The 19,832-nt window shown below is 52.3% G+C and overlaps 2 protein-coding genes across 7 annotated transcripts in view; one reads left to right on the top strand and one right to left on the bottom strand.

The window, feature by feature from the left end:
* TNFAIP8L1 (TNF alpha induced protein 8 like 1) overlaps positions 1 to 13,183 on the top strand; it is a 26,414-nt gene extending 13,231 nt beyond the window's left edge. For 2 of the 6 annotated variants that reach the window (XR_009737436.1, XR_009737439.1), the window contains 2 exons: positions 3,434 to 7,187; positions 11,519 to 13,183. Coding sequence is in view for 1 of the 6 variants with exons in the window: in XM_061422589.1 (XP_061278573.1) it covers positions 3,439 to 3,999 (561 nt within the window). In the remaining 5 variants the exon portion in view is untranslated. Of the gene's footprint in view, positions 1 to 3,433; positions 7,598 to 11,469 lie in introns of those variants that run through there. The other 4 variants (XR_009737438.1, XR_009737440.1, XR_009737437.1 and 1 more) reach the window with 4 other exon arrangements.
* Positions 7,851 to 19,832, bottom strand: MYDGF (myeloid derived growth factor). The gene is made up of 6 exons (XM_061422590.1): positions 19,573 to 19,832; positions 18,156 to 18,206; positions 12,860 to 12,921; positions 11,259 to 11,340; positions 9,740 to 9,812; positions 7,851 to 8,422 (listed from the first exon to the last, which is right to left on the bottom strand). Exons 1-6 carry the CDS (start codon positions 19,747 to 19,749, stop codon positions 8,343 to 8,345), a joined length of 525 nt encoding a protein of 174 aa, XP_061278574.1. The 5' UTR covers positions 19,750 to 19,832; the 3' UTR covers positions 7,851 to 8,342.

The raw sequence follows: 19,832 nt of genomic DNA, 5'->3' as shown, positions 1-19,832 counted from the left end.
CAATAAAAGATGCTCAACATCGCTGATAGAAGAGAAATGCAAATCAAAACTACAATGAGGTATCACCCCACACCTCTTAGAATCAGTTCAGTTCAGTTGCTCAGTCCTGTCCAACTCTTTGTGACCCCATGGACTGCAGCACGCCAGGCCTCCCTGTCCATCACCAACTCCCGGAGCTTGCTCAAACTCATGTCCATCGAGTCAGTGGTGCCATCCAGCCATCTCAGCCTCTGTCATCCTCTTAGAATGGCCATCGTTAAAGGTCAATAGTAAATGCTGGACAGGGTGTGGAGAACAGGGAACCCTTCCATACTATTAGTGAAAATGGAAATTGGTGCAGTCGCTATGGAGAACAGTATGCAGGTTCCTCAAAAATCTAAAAATAGCGCTGCCAGATGATCTAGCAATCCCACTCCTGGGCACATATCTGGACAAAACTATAACTCAAAAAGATACATGCAGCCCAATGTTCATAGCAGCCAGGACATGGGAGCCACCAAATGTGCGTCAATAGATGAGTGGATAAAGATGTGGTTTACATATACAATGGACTATCACTCAGCCATAAAAAGAATGAAATAATGCCATAGGCAGCAACATGGACAGACCCAGAGGTTCTCCTACTAAGAGGACTAAGTCAGAGAAAGACAAATACCATGTACGGTACCACTTATATGTGGGACCTATGGCACTAATGAACTTGTCTACAAAACAAAGACACCAAGGGGACATTTAGAGATACCAAGGGGACATTTAGAGACACCAAGGGGACATTTCATGCAAAGATGGGCACAAAAAAGGACAGAAATGGTATGGACCTAACAGAAGCAGAAGATATTAAGAAGAGGTGGCAAGAATACACAGGAGAGCTATACAAAAAAGATCTTTATGACCCAGATAATCACGGTGTGATCACTCACCTAGAGCCAGACATCCTGGAATGTGAAGTCAAGTGGGCCTTAGGAAGCATCACTACAAAGCTAGTGGAGGTGATGGAATTCCAGTTGAGCTATTTCAAATCCTAAAAGATGATGCTATGAAAGTACTGCACTCAGTATGCCAGCAAATTTGGAAAACTCAGCAGTGGCCACAGGACTGGAAAAGATAAGTTTTCATTCAAATCCCAAAGAAAGGCAATGCCAAAGAATGTTCAAACTACCACACAGTTGCATTCATCTCACATGCTAGTAAAGTAATGCTAAAAATTCTCCAAGCCAGGGTTCAACAGTATGTGAACTGTGAACTTCCAGATGTTCAAGCTGGATTTAGAAAAGGCAGAGGAACCAGAGATCAAATTGCCAACATCCACTGGATCATCGAAAAAGCAAGAGTTCCAGAAAAACATCTACTACTGCTATTATTGACTATGCTTTGACTGTGTGGATCAGGACAAACTGTGGAAAATACTTCAGGAGATGGGAACACCAGATCACCCTACCTGCTTCCTGAGAAATCTTGTATGCAGGTCAAAAAGCATCAAGTAGAACTGGACATGGAACAACAGATTGGTTCCAAATCTGGAAAGGAGTACGTTAAGGCTGTATATTGTCACCCTGCCTATTTAACTTATATGCAGAATATATCATGAGAAATGCTGGGCTGAAGAAGCACAAGCTGGAAATCAAGATTGCCGGGAGAAATATCAATAACCTCAGATACGCAGATACCACCACCCTTATGGCAGAAAATGAAGAACTCAAGAGCCTCTTGATGAAAGTGAAAGAGGAGAGTGAAAAAGCTGGCTTAAAACTCAACATTCAGAAAACTAGAATCATGGCATCTTGTCCTATCACTTTATGGCAAATAGATGGGGAACATGGAAACAGTGACAGACTATTTTTGGGGGCTCCAAAATCACTGCAGATGGTGACTGCAGCCGGGAAATTAAAAGACGCTTGCTCCTTGGAAGAAAAGCTATGACCAACCTAGACAGCATATTAAAAAGCAGAGACATTACTATGCCTACAAAAGTCTGTCTAGTTAAAGCTATGGTTGTTCCAGTAGTCATGTATGGATGTGAGAGTTGGACTATAAAGAAAGCTGAGCGTGGAAGAATTGATGTCTTTGAACTGTGGTGTTGGAGAAGACTCTTGAGAGTCCCTTGGACTGCAAGGAGATCCAACCAGTCCATCCTAAAGGAGATCAGTCCTGAATATTCACTGGAAGGACTGATGCTGAAGCTGAAGCTCCAATACTTTGGCCACCTGATGCAAGAACTAACTCACTGGAAAAGACCCTGATGTGGGAAAGATCGAAGGCAGGAGGAGAAGAGGAAGACAGAGGATTAGATGGTTGGATGGCATCACCAACTCGATGGACATGAGTCTGAGCAAGCTCTGGGAGTTGGTGATGGACAGGGAAGCCTGGCAGTGCTGCAGTCCATGGGGTCGCAAAGATGGGACATGAGTGAGTGAATGAACTGAACTGAACGAAACAGAAACAGACCCACAGACATAGAGAACAGGACTTCCCTGGTGGAGCAGTTTAAGAATCTGCCTGCCAATGCAGGAGACACAGGTTCAATCCCTGATCTTGGAAGATCCGACATGCCATGGAGCAACTAAGCCTGTCTGTCACAACTACTGAACCCTATGTGCCTAGAGCCCAAGCTCAGAAAAAAAAGAAGCCATCGCAATGAGAAGTCTGTGATCCGCAACTAGAGTAGCCCCCACCTGCTACAACTAGAGAAAGCCCACGAAGCAACAAAGACCCAGAACAGCCAAAAATAAAGACATAGACAACAGACTTGCAGTTGCAAGTCTGGGATTAGTTGGGAGTTTGGGAAAAGTAGGTGCAAAGTATTGTTTACAGAAATGGCTAAACCACAGGTCCTAGGGTATAACACAGGGATCTATATTCTGTAATAAACCATAACAGAAGGCCCTGCCCAGATTTTACCACTACACATTAATTCCTTTAAGAAACAAATTCCCTTAGGTCCCTTAGGGTCCCTTGGGTCATTATCTCTTCAGTGTGAATGTTGTTTGTTTTTACAAGCTTTTCCTAAAAATAGCTTTTGCTATTTGTTCACAAGTTTCTGCATCCGGTCCTCCAACAACTCTGAATTTCTCTTCCCTAGGCCTTGGAGCTCCGTAATCTTCCTGCCTGGGATTCCCTCCCCATCTTGTTACCTGTCCCTTTGTCCAGGGCCTTCTTGATCTGCTGAGGAGCCCCTGCTAAGGGCTCTTGCAGCATCGCAGATGGCGGCACTTGCTGTGTTTGGTGCAGGGGGGAGGAAAGGTCTCCCAGTCAGCTCTGCACACCCAGTACCTCTGTGGTGTGGGTACGTGGGCTCCCCTGGGGATAGGCTGGTGGCGCGCGCCCATTTCTTGGATGGGGAAGACAGATCTCCAGCATTAGCTGCCTGCCCCTGAAAGCCCCTCACAGCTGGGCCCCGCGGGCTGACGGCAGGTCTGTGTGTCTCCCCTCGCAGGACAGATGGACACCTTCAGCACCAAGAGCCTGGCCCTCCAGGCCCAGAAGAAGCTCCTGAGCAAGATGGCCTCCCGGGCAGTGGCGTCCGCCTTCATTGACGACACCAGCAGCGAGGTGCTGGACGAGTTGTACCGCGCCACCAAGGAGTTCACCCGCAGCCGCAAGGAGGCCCAGAAGCTGGTCAAGAACCTGGTCAAGGTGGCGGTGAAGCTGGGCGTCCTGCTGCGCGCCGGGCAGCTGGGCGCCGAGGAGCTGGCGCGGCTGCAGCGCTTGCGGCAGCAGGCGCGCCGCCTGGCCATGACCGCTGTCAGCTTCCACCAGGTGGACTTCACCTTCGACCGGCGCGTGCTGGCCGCCGCCCTGCTCGAGTGCCGGGACCTGCTGCACCAGGCGGCCGGCGCGCACCTGACCGCCAAGTCCCACGGCCGCATCAACCACGTGTTCGGCCACCTGGCCGACTGCGACTTCCTGGCGGCGCTCTACAGCCCCGCCGAGCCCTACCGCTCCCACCTGCGCCGGATCTGCGACGGCCTCACCCGGATGCTGGATGAGGACAGCATATGACAACCTCCGAACCGCTGCGGTTGCTTGCAGGGGGCGCAGCTTTAAGTGGGACGGAGCTAACCCTTTCCTTCCTGTCTGACTCTGGCCAATCACCCCTCGCCCAACACACACACACAGGTGACTGTGCAGCTCCAAAGACCCGGGTCCCCTGTCCTCGGGCCCAGTCTCACCGGGCTTAGAGCCCGGCTCAGTCTGCCTGTGCCTGCGGCCTCTCCCAGGCACCTGGAGACCCCTGCCTGCTCTGGCACCATCTGAACTATGCCCCTTAAGCCACCGTCTGTACCCCTCAAATCACTGGGTGTCTCTGACAGCTGGGGGCTTCTCACTTCAGTGTTACTTGGGCTTTTTCATTCCCGCAGAGAGGGTCACAGGGAACCAGGAGAAAGGGGGTGTTACAGAGTGAACTGTCTCACCCCACCCCACCTCCCATTTCCCAGATGAAGTCCTAACCCCTGGGACCTGTGAATGTGACCTGATCTGAAAATTGGGTGATTGCTGATGTAATTGGTTGCCATGAGTTCATATTGGAGCCAGACAGCCCCTAATCCACCATGACTTGGGGTCCTTTTGAGAAGGGGACATGTGCACAGAGTCAAGAGGGAGAATGCTATGTGAAGGTGGAGGCAGAGACTGGGCGGATGTGTCTATAAGACAAGGAATGCCAAGAGCTGCAAGCCAGCACCAAAAGCTGGGAGACAGCCTGGGACACCGGCCCAGCCCACACCTTGATGTCGGGCCTCCTGAGCTAAGCAAACAAGCTTCCGTTGTCTCAGCCTCCCAGGCTGGGCACTTTGCTCCGCAGCTCAGAAAATGACGCCAGGGAGCCGTGGTGAGGGCTGTGGTGGGCTCAGGCCTACTGGTGAGGATGCCCCTCTGTCTGCTTGGCATCGTGGCCCTGACTCCCAGGAGGGAGTGGTCAGAGTGCGCCTCCGATGAAGGCCGTTGGGAAAGCCATCTGAGACACATGTCTGTTTTTAAAGGATCATTTCATATTTGGAAAACAAATACACATAAACACTTGTTTTTATAAGACAGGCCTCAGAGACAAAGCTCAACAAACCTTGGCTTTGGCAACACCCAGCAGGTGGGACAATGCTTAACTTGGGGCATGGATGGACACGTGGGGGTGTGGGGGGTATCTGCAATCTGTTGGTTGGAAGTGGGCACAGGTTGTAAAAGATTGTGAAGCCCCCTGCAGGTCTGGCTGTGTCGGGTTGTTTTGAGTACCCTGAGGGAGGGGGAACAGTGTCCATTTCTGTAGAATCTGGTCTGTTTAGGGGAAACACTGCCAACAGGAGGGCTGCAGGCCGTATTAGGTGAGAAGATGGGTTTGCTTAGCCTCATTCAGTGTTTGAGACATTTGGAATTAGTTGCCAACACTTGAAACCAAGGAAATTGCATGTCCCAATCTATCAGTGGATCTTGAAAACTCTAGAAAACTCACCTGCACTGCCCGTTGGTGAAGCTGCAGAGGCGGCCTGTCTTTGCTCTGCCACAGTCCTCACCACTCCCTTTTGCCTCTCCATGGCCTGCTGGGCTGGCTAGTAGATTAGGACCCCAGATCCAGGGCAGCATTTCTGTTTGGTTTCGGCTGCCCTGAAAAAGCCAAAGGCTTCCACCCAACAGTCAGCTGTTCCCCTCTCTACCTTCGACTTCCAAAGCAACTTACCCCCTTTGTGTGCCAAGAGACAGATCCTCAAGTTCAAGAACAAACGTGTATTTTGATTACACCGAGAAGCCCCAGATGAAATTCTTTGCCCTCTGCTCTGCTGGCTGAAGGACATCCACGTGACAAGGCTTTGGACTTGTTGTCTTGACTCTTTTCATACACTTGAGATTTAATTTAGAAAAAAAAAAGAACCGGGACTTCCCTGGTGGTCCAGTGGCTAAGACTCCACACTTCCAATGCGGGGGCCCGGGTTCAGTCCCTGGTCAGGGTACTAGATCCCACGTACCACAACAAAGACCTGGTGCAGCCAAATAAAAAGAATTTTAAAAAGAACCAAAGAGAACTATGTAAATAAAAGCATCTGATAGCCTTCTCTCACCTGCCCGGGGTTTCTACCTATTAAAAATCAAGTTTGGGGACTTCCCTGGTGGTCCAGTGGTTGAGAATCTGCCTTCCAATGCAGAGAACACAGCCTCCATCTGCGGTCCAGGAACTAAGATCCCACCTGCCACAGGGCAACTTAAGCTTGAGCATGGCAACGAAGACACAGCACAGCCGAAATAAAAAAAGAAAATAACTCCAGATTGCACACAAATGTCATAGGTTCACAGGCTGCTGGCAGGCTGAATTCCCGCTGGGCTTGATGACACCCTAGCAGAGGTGGCACAGCTTGGCTTTGGCAGCACAGAGGGGGCTTGGTACCGCTCCTCATTGTGACCTGCGGCGGGGCGGCTCTGCTCACCAGGCCCTTGGGGTAAAGGGGAGGCTTCTTTGTGTCCAGAGATGCTCTGCCCTGCCCCGCCACATCGCACCCAGCGCTCTGCCTCTGCTAGCACCCGGGATGTGGAAGTGGTAAGTTATTCCCAACCGACCGTACAAAACTCAGTACCGCTCTTGGCTGGGGTCTCCTCACGTAGCTTAGGCCCAGGGAGCACCATTGCCTCTGGCTCTGTCCTGCTGCCTAGCTTCTGCAGGCAGCCCCAGGCAAGCGTCTCCTGGCCCTGTTGAAACCTGCAGGGTGCCGTGCTCAGTTAAGCGAGCGTCCCCAAGGACTTGTGTGCGTCCAGAGCTGCTCTGTTGTACTGTCCAGGGGGCGACAGGACAGAGGACGAGATGGTTGGATGGCATCACCGAATCAATGGACAGGAGTTTGAGCAAGCTCCACGAGATGGTGAAGAACAGGGAAGCCTGTCATGCTGTGGAACATGGAGTCACAAAGAGTCAGACATAACTGAGCAACTGAACAAAAGAGGTGCTCCCGAAATGGCACAGGTCATGTGCACTTGACCATTGAGGCTGCTGGTTCTTTCCTCAAGTCCTGTGGGCCCAAGGTCCCTGTCAGTCATTACTGGTTCTGAGTGCAGCTGTTTTTCTTGCTTGCACCTCCCTTGGAATGGCTCCTACACCAGTAGTGCTGGAGCCCTGGGGCTGGATCCCATGCCCTCGGTCAGCGGCTTCTTCTCTGGCTGGCGGGGTCCCAGCAGCGCCTGGCTCCTCAACAGCACGAGGGGCGGGCCAGGTGAGTGACAGACACAGAGAGGCCTCAGCCAGCCCAATGCGGTGATTCTGATCATCAAGGACCCGATTCACAGCCACAGGTTTCTTTCCTCCTGGTCAGAGGCCAGGCAGACAGTCCAGTGGGGGTCAGACTCCCAGGCCCTGCTGCTAGGACTGGCTGAGGCATTTGGGGATTTCATTTATTTATTTTTGTTTGCCTGTGGGTGTTTTGTTATTTTTTTTAAGTCACTGAGTTTGCAATCCAGCTTCCAAAAAAATAAGCAGAGCCAACTATAGGGCACAGAACAGATGGTCTGGGAACTTGCCTGGTGGTCCAGTGGTTAAGACTCCACACATCCAAAGCAGGGGACGCTGGTTCAATCCCTGGCTGGGAAAATAAGATCCCACATGCCATGCCAAAAAAAAAAAGAAGAGCCAGTCTTCCCTGGTGCATTCCCCTTCAGCTAGGAGTGGCCCCACAGGTGAGGCCATGTGAGCCTTGGTGAGGCTGCCTCAGGTCCAGTACATCTGCACCTGCAGGAAAGTCCTACCAGGAGGTTCCCTCTGCCCGGGGGTGACTCAGTTCGCCCGTCTTCAGCAGCAAAGGAAAGTAGGGGATCCCAGCCCTGCAAGCCCAGCCGGTGGCGGGGGGGAGGCCACCAGCGCTGGATGCCAAGACTGTGGGTGCTTTTTAGTTGTCTTATTTATTTAAATATGAAAGAACATTTCATTGCTGCCCAGTATGAAAGTTGGTCCCCTGGGGAGTGAGAAGGCGGCTGGTGTGGGGTCTCAGGCGGCTGGGGGCTCCCCCGCAGAACATCCTGGAGCCTGGCCTGATCCCAGCGGGGAGGAGGTGATGCCCTGGCTTCACAAAAGCCATGATTCCAGGGAGACGCCCCCCTGTTCCCCTGGCCATGTGTTCTGATGTCTCTTCTGATGAGAAGAGCAGTGGGTCTCAGACCCACAATCTTCAGGGTGAGGGAAGGTGGGAGCCAGGTGAGTCCTAGCCCTCCAGACTCCATTCTGGGGCCTTAGCTGTCCTCCAAACAGGGCAACATCAGCTGGGACAGAAAACCAAGAGCCCCCCCATCCAACCTAGAAAACAAGTACTGGGCCTTCTGGGGGTCCAGCTCCTTGCGGAGAGAGGAGGAAAAGCTACCCTCAGAGGGGCTTCAGGTCACAGTTCACTGCGTGTTGCCTTGGCCACGATCACCAGCTTGGACAGCTCAGCCTTGAAGGCCCCAGGCCTGTGGAACACTGCAAAGGAAGAGACCCTGGGTTGGCGCTCGCCTCTGCAAGTCCTCTGGGTCCTGAGCTGGGGGGTGGGGTGGGGGCAACAATGTGGGCAGGGCAGTGGAGGGGCCTCCAAGTGGACTCCATAAGGATAGGCTCCTGGCCCTGAGAGGCTTATGGGTGATGGACAGGGAAAGGTGGGGAAGTCGAGGGCCTGACTGGAGGGAAACGAGAGGCCACGGGAGAGGCTGAGGTGGAAAAAGCTGTGATTATTTCTGCCACATTGAGAACAGCTGGGGGTCAGAAGTTTGCCCTGGCAAACTTGTCTGGCCATGCCCTGCTCTGCAGCCCCAGCCTGCCTCCCATTCCCTGTCTATCCTCCCCATTGGTGCTCCCTGGGGCTCAGGGTCTGCCAGCATCCCAGGCCCCTCTGTCCTTGATCTCCACTCTGAATAGGCCCTGTTCCCTGGAGGACCTGTGGGCAGGGCAGGCCTCCTTCCAGGCCCTCCTAAAACCCCCAATCACACCACCACATTCCCTCCCCTCCCACTCTCCACTTTGCTGCCTGGTGACACCCATGGCCACATGGGTTCCTCATCTCACTTCTCCCCTGTCCCTCAGGACTCTCAGGCTCCCTGACTCAGCTTAACTCCATGTCCACTGTCTCACTCACTCATCCCCCATTGCTCTCACCCCTCCGAGCCCCAAGTCTAGCACCCACTCTTTCTGTTCTGCATTTGGCTTGCATGGCTGTAGCTGAACAGGGGTCAGAGGTCACAGGGGTCTCGGAGCCTCAGGATGTGACGCCCTTGCCTCTCCAGTCATGCGGCGCACATGAGGTCCCAACTTCGATGCCTGAACCTGTCACAGGGCCCAGGACGCCCCCTCCCCCATTCCCCACTGTGGAGCTGAGCAGACTTTTACACCCTCTGTTCTCTGCAAGGGACGGGCCAAGCGTGCCTGCCACCTGTGAGCAGTGGCTTCTACATTTATAAACAGAAATCAAAGGGAACACGGCATCCTGTGGTATGGGAATGTAGTATGACATTCACAAGTCAGTGTTCACAAAACAAGGTCTTATTAGCATGCAGCCACCCACATGCATTGATTGACTAGTGGTTCATGCCTGACTTGGCCCTGCAGGGGCAGATCAAGTTATTTCAAAGGGGGGTGTCTGCCCCTAAAACCGAAAATATTTACCAGACGGCCCTTTTTACAGGAGGGATAGCCGCCTCCTCTCACCAGTGGTCCCTGGATCGACCCCTCATGGGGGTCTTGTCCCCTCTCTCACCTTCCCTGCTAGAGAACCTGGTTTCCAGCCCCACAAACCCCTCCACCTACCTGCTGTTTTGGTCACCTCAAACTCCTCATTTTTCAATGGAACGTCACTCTCTTTCTCAAAAGCAGCTTTCGACTGAAAGAGAACAAGTGGAAACTTTTCTAATCAGGAAAGAACACGGCTCGGTTTGCTTCCTGGAGCAGCAGAGATGACAGACTTGAGATGCTTTTTTAAGCACAGAAAAGAGAATCCGGTGGAAGTGGCGGGTTAATCCACTTACGAGATCATCAACTGGCTTCAAACCTCATGCCTTGCTGCAAATCCAAGGAGGGAGGCATCTAATTCAGTTTTTCCCTTTAGCTGATGTATGGAAATGGCATACAAGCATGGCAGTCTCTTGAATGTAATTTTTAAAAATCAGAACTGTGTCTTTCTCAGATCAGTTAGAATAATGGAGTTTTATAGTAAGAATAGATTACTTTAGACACAATTTTGTGGTTGTTTAGTCACTAAGTCGTGTCTGACTCTTGCGACCCCATAGACTGTAGCCTGCCAGGCACCTGTTCTTTAAGAAGTGGAGTTTCCCAGGTGGTGGAGTGTTAAAGACTCCACCTGCCAATGCAGGAGAGGTAAGAGATGTGGGTTCAATTCCCTGGGTCGGGAAGATCCCCTGGAGGAGGGTATGGCAACCCACTCCAGTATTCTTGCCTGGAGACTCCTCATGGACAGAGAGGGGCCTGGCAGGCTATAGTCCATGGGGTTCCAAAAGATTTGGACGTGACTGAGCATGAATGCATGCAAAGTGAGAAGAGACCCAAGAGAGTGATGAGTTAACAGACTGATGGTCAGTCTGATGTGTCAAATGGAAGGAGCCATGGTAGCATTAGGCAATCAGACCCTGGTGGGGGCTGCTGGGGCGGGGGGGCACTGCTGTGACAGAGGTTCATCCTGAGCTAACTTTAAGTCAAAGAGACGGTCCTTGATGCTCTGGGGATGCCCTGGACGAATCCCCTCCAACAGCCAGGCCCCCACAGCAGAAGCCAGTTCCTACAGTGAATCTCTCATGTCTGTCTCTTGTTGGTTCTGCTTCTTGGGCTGATAAAGTGGTTTTCAAACTATTCCCAACTCGGATGCAGAAGTAGTCATGGGCTCTGCAGAGTGGCCAGGCTCTGAAGGGGGTTGTGTGGGTCAGGAGCACGGCGGAAGGTGCTGGCTGAGCCGTGAACCACAGCTCACTGGGGCCAAAGGACGTGGGGCCCTCCCAATACCAGTGAGCCTGCCCTCTGGGCCCACTTCCGCCCCATCCCCAGATCTGAGCCCCCCTGCCTCCTGACTTCCTGCCAGCTTGGCCAGCAGGGGACGTAAGCAGGAGGCTGGTAAAGCCTTACTGGAGGAAGACTGGTCTCTAGGGGCCAACTGGGATCCCCTCTGGGTACTGCAACCTGCGACCCCCAGGCCTCCCTCTAAGGGCTTGGTATCCATCTCCTCATTATTGCCGCCTCCCCACCCCCCACCTGGGGGTCTTCAAGGCACAGTCCATGGTGGGCCAGCCAGGCAGCCCCCAGTCTGGGCGACACTCACGTAGGCCATGCCGTACTCGATCTCGGCACCCCGCACCTCTGCCTTGAACTGCGTGAAGTACAGGTAGGACTTGCCCTGGGGCCTGCGAAGAAAGGTTGGGAGACAGATCAGCCTGGGGCTACGTGTCCCCCGCTCCCTAAGAATCTATTTGGGGATTCCATTTTGGGGAAGGACAGACTGGGTGCCCTCAACATGATCTGCTCTTTGCCAGAACATTCTTCCAGCTCCACGATGGACACGCCTCTTCCCTTTCTGCACAGGAGCTGTTTGAGGACAGGAACACTTGCATCCATTTGCTGAACACTTGTCATCCCCTGGACAACATCCCAGGTTTGCAGTGGGGGCGGGGCGGGGCAACATGCCCAAAGGGTGAGAGTACAGGGGTTAACTAGGTAGCAGAGGAGGGTGTCTACAGCTGAGTGTGTCCCTAAGAGCTGCTGCTGGGTGGGTCAACTAAGAGGCTGCAGGATGAGGACCCTGCTCTGGGCCTGTGTGGCCCAAGTCTGTGCCCAGCTGGAGGGCTGGCACTCCCAAGCCCATGTGAGATGATTGTCTACAGGCAGGGGGATGCAGCTTGGATGACTAACCTGTAACGAGGGGGCCCCACCCCGGCTCTTCTCCTCTAGATGCTTCCCTCTGAGGCCAGGAAGGGGCACAGATAGGGTCTCAACAGGGCTGGTGGTGGCGTGTTGAGGACATGAGGCTCCCACCCTCACACTACTCGGTACCCTGGAGTGGGGTACTGCTGCTGTGTGTAAGGTATCTCGCAGGAGACGGGGACTGCACCGAGGCCAGCACGCGTTTTCTTTGATTAAATGTCACCCTCTCTGCTCTCTATCATATCCCATTTCTTGATCTGTCCCCTGGATTGACTCCGGTCCCTGACGGTGAGAGCGTGGCTGGGACTTCTGCTGTGTTGGACACGTGTCAATGCTTGAGAAATTGGTTCTACGGGACCTCTCTGGCAGTCCAGTGAGTAAGAATCCACCCGCCAATGCAGGGGATGCCAGTTCGACCCCACATGCCATGGAGCAACTGAGCCGTCATGCAACTACCAAGCCTGTGTGCCACAAGAAGAGAAGCCCCTGCACCGCAGCAAAGATCCTACATGCAGAAACTGAGACCCAACACAGCTAAAAAAAAAATCAGTTCTGCTCAGGTGATCCATTCCAGGCCACAGGGCCCAGAGGAGAAGGGCCAGGATCCGATGACACTGTAGACCCTCCTCCCCATCAGGGGCCTGACCGCCTCCTTCTCAGGCTCCTCGAGCTGGGCTCCAGGCCGTGGGGTTACAAGAAGGGTGGGCATGGTGTCAGCCCCAGGGCAGGAGATTAAGCCCTTGAATGATGAATGTAACTGAGGGTGAAGAAGAAGGGGGCAGTGTCTGGGGAGCCCGACCCCTCTCCCGGGGGCTGCAGCCCCTGCCTCCTGCCCCCTCAACCCCTTCTCAGCCTCAGTGTCAAGGTGATCTCCTGGGGAGCCCTCCCAGGGAGCTCTCCCCACCCTGGAGGGCCGCAGGACTCTGTCAGCCTGTGGGCTGCCTAGAGCAAAGGTGCCTCATCTGAGGAGGGGGTAATCCCACCCCCAGGACCCTGGCTTACCTCCAGATGGTGCAGGTGAAGTGCTGGTGGTCTTCGCTGGTCCCCAGACTCATCTGCCACTTCTGGGGAGAGAGGACAGACAGGTCAACCCAGGACACACAGCCTCACATGGTACACAGCCTGCACCGCACCGGGAGTGAACCCCGATGTCAACTCTAGACTTGGGGTGCTGATGTGTCAGTGCAGGTTCACTGACCCTCACAAATCCACATGATCAGGGATGATGGTGGGGGGACAGGGATACAGGAAATCCCTGTGCCTCCTGCTCAATTTTGCTGTAAAAAATAAAGTCTGTTGGGAAAAATAAAAGAAGGAAAGACAGTATCCTCCTGCTTGCTTGTGTAAGTGCAGAGCAGTTCTTAGAGAAGATGCAAGACTGCAATAACCATGGTGACACACAGGACGTGGTGGGGGCTGGGCAGATGGAAGGTGCCGGAGAGCTTTTCATGGTTTTCTCTTTCTGAATGACACGTATTAGCTTTTTTAAAAAATTAAATTAAGAAAATAATACTTTAGGGACTTGCCTGGTGGACCAGTAGTTAGGTCTTTGTGCTTCCACTGCAGGGGCACAGGTTCGACCCCTGGTCAGGGAACTAGGATCATACTTTAAGATGGTTCCAAAACACACCACTACCAGTTTATTCTCATTTTCAGGGCCTCCGAAAAGTTGGCCAAATGCAAGGTCTGGTGGCCTGAGGTGTTTCTGAGCTTGACTAGTAAAATGAGAGTGTCTTATCTTTCTGAAAGAGAAAAGATGGATTCCAATTGCTGATAAGCTGTTTTAACACTAGAGCTTTTCCACTAGTAAAAACAAGGCCGTTTTTATGTTAATTATGATGGGAATAAATGGTCACTTAGAAGCCTCCTGCCTGCAGCATGAAGGCCGAAGCCAATCACTTAGGTGGGACAGGCAAGGCAAGTGGACTCATATATTCATTTTCTATTTAAAAACTACTGGGACTTCCCAGGGGGTCCAGTGGTTAAGACTCTGCACTTCTACCGCAGGGGGCGTGGATTTGATCTCTGGTCGGCGAACTAAGAACCCACATGCTGCACAGTGTGGCCAAAAAATAAAACTGGACAAAACAAACAGGAAAAAAACTCCTGCCCACAGTTTCAAGGGCTCACAGTTTTATGCTGTAAAATATCTCTGGGATGGTGTTCTATAGCTCTTAAAAGTTCCATGACAGGCAAATCTTTAAGCATTTTTTTTAAGACTATGAAAGCAAACTAAATTAAAACCAAGCATTTCTTAGCAATATGGCCAACCTCCCTCTGAGTTGTTTGTTAAATGAACTTGACTGTGGCCTTGAGGCTGCAGGCTAGGGTGGGCGGTAGGTGCCCTTGGTGAGGCTCACATTTTGGCATCAGATACTCACATGAGGGTGTGTTTTGAGGCAGCCGGTTCAGACAGAGCCTCTGTGACCTTCCCCGGAAGGCTGGGGAGATCAGGGCCTAAGTGCCCAAATGGTCACCGCTATTGTTTTTCATTAAGATATACTGATAAGTAACAGATGGTGAAATGGGCCCATTTGTGTATTTTTTTAAGATTTTTGGATGTAGACTATTTTTAAAGTCTTTATTGAATTTGTTACAATATTGCTTTTGTTTTATGTTTTGGTTTTTTGGTCAGGAGGCATGTGGGATCTTAGTTCCTCAACCAGGGATTGAACACTCACCCCCTGTATTGGAAGGTGAAGTCTTAACCAGGACCACCAGGGAAGTCACTGTGTCTGTTCTGAGTTACCCAACTGCGACACAAGTCAGTTCTGTCTCCCCAGCTGTCTATTCACCATCCCTGTGCAGTCATTCCCTTCCTGCAAATCCCCAGGCATCACTCATCTGCTCTGTCCTCATAGCTGTGCCTTTGCACAACGCCGCCTGAGCGGAATCACACAGGCCACCATCTCCTGAGTCGGTCAGTCTGACTCCACCTAACACATGTCTGATTAATCTGAGTGGTTGCATGTGTATCAACAGTTCACTCACCTTTAACAGCTTTATTGAAAAACAGTTTACATAATACACAATATGCTCTTTTTAATTGGACACTTCAGTGTTTCCTTGTACTTTCAAAGCTGTGCAACCATCACCTGTATAGCCACTCTCTTTTCCCGGGGATCTTCCTGCCCAGGGATCGAACCCGGGTCTCCTGCATTGCAGGCAGATTCTTTGCTGTTTGAGACACAAAAGAAACCCCTATCCAGTTCTCACCATCCCCCAAAGAAGTCCTAAACCCATGAGCAGTCACCCACACTCACTCCCCCAGGCCCTGACAACCAGGAAACCACTGTGTCTGTGGATCGGCCTGTTCTGGACGTTTCCCACCAGTGGAGTCACACCCTGTGTGCCCTCCTGTGCCTGCTTCTCTCACTGAGCATCGTGTTCTCAGGATCTGTCCACGTGGTAGCGAGTGTCTGGGCCTCACCCCTTTCCATTGCTGAGTGATGCTCCTGTGTGTGAGGGACCACGCTGTGTTCATTCATCACCTGTTGAGGGACACTTGGGTGGCTTCCACTTGTTGGCTATGGCAAATCATGCTGCTCTGAACAGTCACGTGTGAGCTTTGTGTGGACGTAAGTTCTCATTTCTAACAGGCAGATACAGAGGATCCAGTGGGCTGTTTCCTGCCACCGGGGCAGTGGGCCAGCAGCCAGAGAGCCTGTGGGTCACACTGTCGTGTTCCCATGCTCTGCTGGTGGCCCGCAGTCTCTGATGACCAGAGTTCTGGCTGGTGCTGCTGGAACAGGTCATGCCGGACACGACTGCTCTGAGGTATTTCCTTTGGGAAGAATTCCCTCATCCAAAATGGAAGAACTGAGCCTGTTGCTGGCTCAGAATCTGTGACCCAGCCGCTGTCCCAAGAGTGAGCCTGGCTCTCCCGTGAACTGTCCACCTGCAGGGTCCTGTCAGGGAGGCACTGCTGGTGATGCAGGCTGTGTCCCACCTCAGGGTAGTAGTCAAAGGTCTGCACCTTGGGGACCTCGGTCACATTCCAGTTGAGGGGGCCTGGGTCCTCAGCCTCAGAGGCTGCCATGTCCTCATGTGCGAAGTGGGGTAATGACAGCCTCCCAGGGTTCTGAAGATGAAACGTGACATGTGCCTGGCTTAGCACCGCTCGGTGCGCCTGGTAAACTGCTAGGTGGCTGGGGACATCACGATTTTATTATCCTATGAACTGACCATGGACACAACCATGGGCTTCCCCGGTAGCTTGGACAGTAAAGAATCTGCCTGCAATGCAGGAAACCTGGTTTCGTTCCAGGGGTCGGGAAGATGCCCTGGAGAAGGAAACAGCAACCCACGCCAGTATTCTTGCCTGGAGAATTCCACAGACAGAGGAGCCTAGCAGGTTACAGTCCATGGGGTCGCAAAGAATTGGACATGACTGAGCAACTGACGGTTTCACTTTCACAACCAAACAGGCAAGGAATGCACTGATGAGGAGAAGGAGCCCAAGAAGGGGCATGGCTCTACCAAGAGGTATGGACCGGGGTAGAATGTTCTACCACATGTCACCACCCCACAGTGGACTGGACTGCTTAGAGAAGCAGCGAGGCCTGGAGGTGTCCGAGGGAGCGGTGGACAATCCCAGGATGCCCATGGTCCTGGCGGCAGGGGGAAGGGCTGCAACGACCCTTGGTTCCCCTGGGAAGGGTGTCACCAGGTGGTCACTACATTTCATTACAATTCTGTTGCTGGGGGACATTTATTTATAAATCGAATGTATCCAAAATCAGGAAAGTGGATTTCATGTCACTTTTTAATTTTAATTATCTATTTATTTATTTGGCTGCGCTGGGTCTTAGTTGGGGCTTGTGGGATCTAGTTCCCTGACAAGAGATTGAACCTAGGTCTCCAGCATTTGGATCACAGAGTCTTAGTCACTGGACCACCAGGGAAGCCCCAACTTCATATCATTCTTGCCCAGTGGCTTTCGCCTGGGGGTAATTTTGTCCTCTAGCAGATACTGGAGGACATTTAGACATTGTCTAAATTCACAGGTTCTAGGAAGTAAGATGTGGACACATCTTTTTTGGAGGACCTCATTCAACTCACTACATTATGTGAAGAATTACCACAGATTTAATAGCTTGAAAGCGACACCCATTCATTGGCTTACAGTTCTGTAGGTCAGAAATCTGGGTGTAGCAGGGCTGCGTTGTTTGTTCAGTCTCACAAGCTAAATCAGAGTGTCAGCCAGGGGCTTCCCTGGTGGTCCAGTGGTTAAGACTCTGCCTTGCAATCCAGGGGACGTGGGTTTGATCCCTGGTTGGGGAACTGAGATCCCATGTGCTGCATGGCCCGGTCAATGAAATAAATGAAATAAGATTGGAAGCCAGACTGCATTCCCAGCTAGAGATCTGGAGATTAGGGTCCTCTTCCGACGCACCTGGTTGTGGTGGGGTTCAGTTCCTTGTGACTGGAGGGCTGAAGCCCTGATTTCCCTGCTACCAGCCAGGGGCTGCTCTGAGCTTCTAGAGGCCACACATCCTACCTCCTCAAAGTCAGCTGTGGTGCACTATACCTGTCTTATGCTTCCAATCTCTCTCACTCCATCTTCTGCCATCAGCTGGAGAAACCAGCCAGCAAGGAACTGAGGACCTCAGTCACACACCGAAAGGAACCAGGTTCTGCCAACAACTTGAATCAGTCTGGAAGAGGGTTCTCTCCAGAGCCTGCAGGTGAGAGCCCAGGCGGGCTGACACCTTGATCTTGGTTTTGTGAAGCATCCAGCTGAGCTGACAGGGACTTCTGACCTTTAGAACCATGGGACAGGGACTTCCTCTGAGGTCCAGTGGATAAGACTATGCTCCCAACGCAGGGAGCCTGGGTTCTATCCCAGGTTGGGGAACTAAGATCTCACATACTGTAACTAAGCCCTCGTGCCACAACTACTGAGCCCTCGTGCTCCAGAGTCCATACACCACAATTAGAGAAGCCCACATGCCCCGACAAAGACCCACGGTAGCCAAATAATTGAAAAAAAAAAAAAATAATGATGCAATAATAATTGGGCACTGTTTTAAGCTGCTCAGTCTGTGTTACTCAGCACAGATGAACACGATACTGCTAAGGGAGGCTCGTGAGAACGGCAGATTCAGGTCTCACATCCCTCTTTCTGTCCATATGTCTGTTCACTCTATGGAATTATGAGTAGAATCTGCCATCACCATTGGACTTGAGCACTGTCTTTTATCGCTTAGGCAAGAATAGTCCAGTGTCCTCTAGATAGCATGTCTGTATGACAATGGATGCTATCATACTAAACTACATGGAGTTTTGAACAACTCACCTCATTGGTCCCTCCTTGAGATGCATAGGTGAACACACAGGTGTATTTGTCCTAGAGAATGGAAGGAAAAAACGTCTCGGTAGTAGATAATTGTTAGTGCTGGAGCTTCAGGGTCTCTGAATGTCCCTCTGAGATCCAGAATCAAGATCCTGCTTTTGAGTATCTACACTTAGGGGGAGGAGGTAGAGTCAGAGCCTTCTGGCTGATGTCCCTGGAGGCCGATGTCCTTGGAGGCCTGAAACTCCCCCACCAGCCTCCCCGCTTGGGGATCTCCTGGCTCTGGACAAACAACCCATGTGGCTTCTAGAAGGGGGAGATCACATCTCTTCCAGCACCCACCCATTTAGGAACATGAAATCTGGAATTAGGGACCCCTGGGGTCCCTGTGTCCACATCTCTGCTCCGCTGTGGGCCTTGGGCAAGGGCAAAGCTTTCTGTTTCTTCACCTGGAAAATGGGCCTCACATAAAGAATCTAGCAAAATATCAGGTTATAAGAAAGAAATAAACAAATAGTGACTATTGATATCATTGTTAGACTGGAAAGGGGGACTGAGAGAGGAAGCAATTTCTCCAACAAGCTGAGGATGGGCTAGACTAGACCTAGGCCTGCTGCCTCTAGATAAGGAGGGTCTGGCCTCAGATTTCAATGAAAAAGATGGGGGACCTTGTGCAATGGAAGGAAAAGCAACATCTGTCCACTTCCTTCCTGGTCAGAGCTGAGGCAGAACGACTTTCTGTGGGGTCTGGAAGCATATGCCCCTGGGCCTCCCGCTCTCCTCTCCCTACCTCTGGGCCCATCCTGCCCTCCAATAAGGAGGGGCTCACTTGAGTCTAAACCAGACAATCCTGAAGGAAATCAACTCCGAATACTCACTGGAAGAACGAATGACTGACACTGAAGCTGAAGCTCCAGTACTTTGACCAACTGATGTGAAGAGCCGACTCATAAGAAAAGATCCTGATGCTGGGAAAGATAGAAGGCAGGAGGAGAAGGGGGCGACAGACGACGAGATGGTTGGATAGCATCACTGACTCAATGGACACGAGTTTGAGCAAACTCGGGGAGATAGTGCAGGAAAGGGAAGCCTGGTGTGTTGCAGTCCATGGGGTCGGAGACTCGGACACAACTGAGCGACTGCAGAACAACACTTCAGTCTGAGGGATGGGGCTGCTTGGGCACGATGGGCAAGTGAGATGAGTTAGGGACTGAGGCTAGAGACTCAGCCCCCTCAAAGAAGCCAGCCCCCAGGAGCCCCACCTCCTCTTAATCCAAGTCCCGCCTCCTACCCTCAGGCCCTGCCCACGCCGGGGCCGCCCCCCGGTCCCACCCCCGACCCCGCCGGTCAGCTCCCCCTCCCCAGGCCATGCCCCGGCTAGCACCATTCCTCAAGCCCCCGGGGTGTCTGAGGTACTTACCCCAGGGCCCACGTTCTGGGAGAAAGAATGCACCACGCCGCCAGGCCGCACGTCAAACGCCACCGTCGTGGGCTCGGACACCGTCTCCACCGGCCTCAGCGCCGCGGCCGCCAGGAGCAGCGAGACCCACAAGTTCGCGCCGCCGCTGCCATTCCTTCTTCCGCTGGGCGCTGCCATCTTGGAATCAGGTTCGCGGGGGCAGGAACGGCGGACGGAGCGCGGCGAGGGACACGTAGGGAGTCTGGCGGAGGCCACGTCGG

This window comes from Bos javanicus, chromosome 7, assembly GCF_032452875.1.
Source record: "Bos javanicus breed banteng chromosome 7, ARS-OSU_banteng_1.0, whole genome shotgun sequence".
In the NCBI taxonomy this organism is placed as follows: Eukaryota; Metazoa; Chordata; class Mammalia; order Artiodactyla; family Bovidae; genus Bos; species Bos javanicus.
Note: the sequence above shows the minus strand (reverse complement) of the source record. Positions and strands in the feature narration are given on the sequence as shown.

Coding starts and splice junctions, on each gene's coding strand:
- MYDGF (XM_061422590.1), bottom strand. CDS start 19,749: ATGGCAGCGCCCAGCGGAAGAAGGAATGGCAGCGGCGGCGCGAACTTG. Junction 12,922..18,155: donor CTCAAGGAGGGACCAATGAG/GTGAGTTGTTCA, acceptor CTCTCTCCCCAG/AAGTGGCAGATGAGTCTGGG. Junction 9,813..11,258: donor TCGAGTACGGCATGGCCTAC/GTGAGTGTCGCC, acceptor GTTCTCTTTCAG/TCGAAAGCTGCTTTTGAGAA.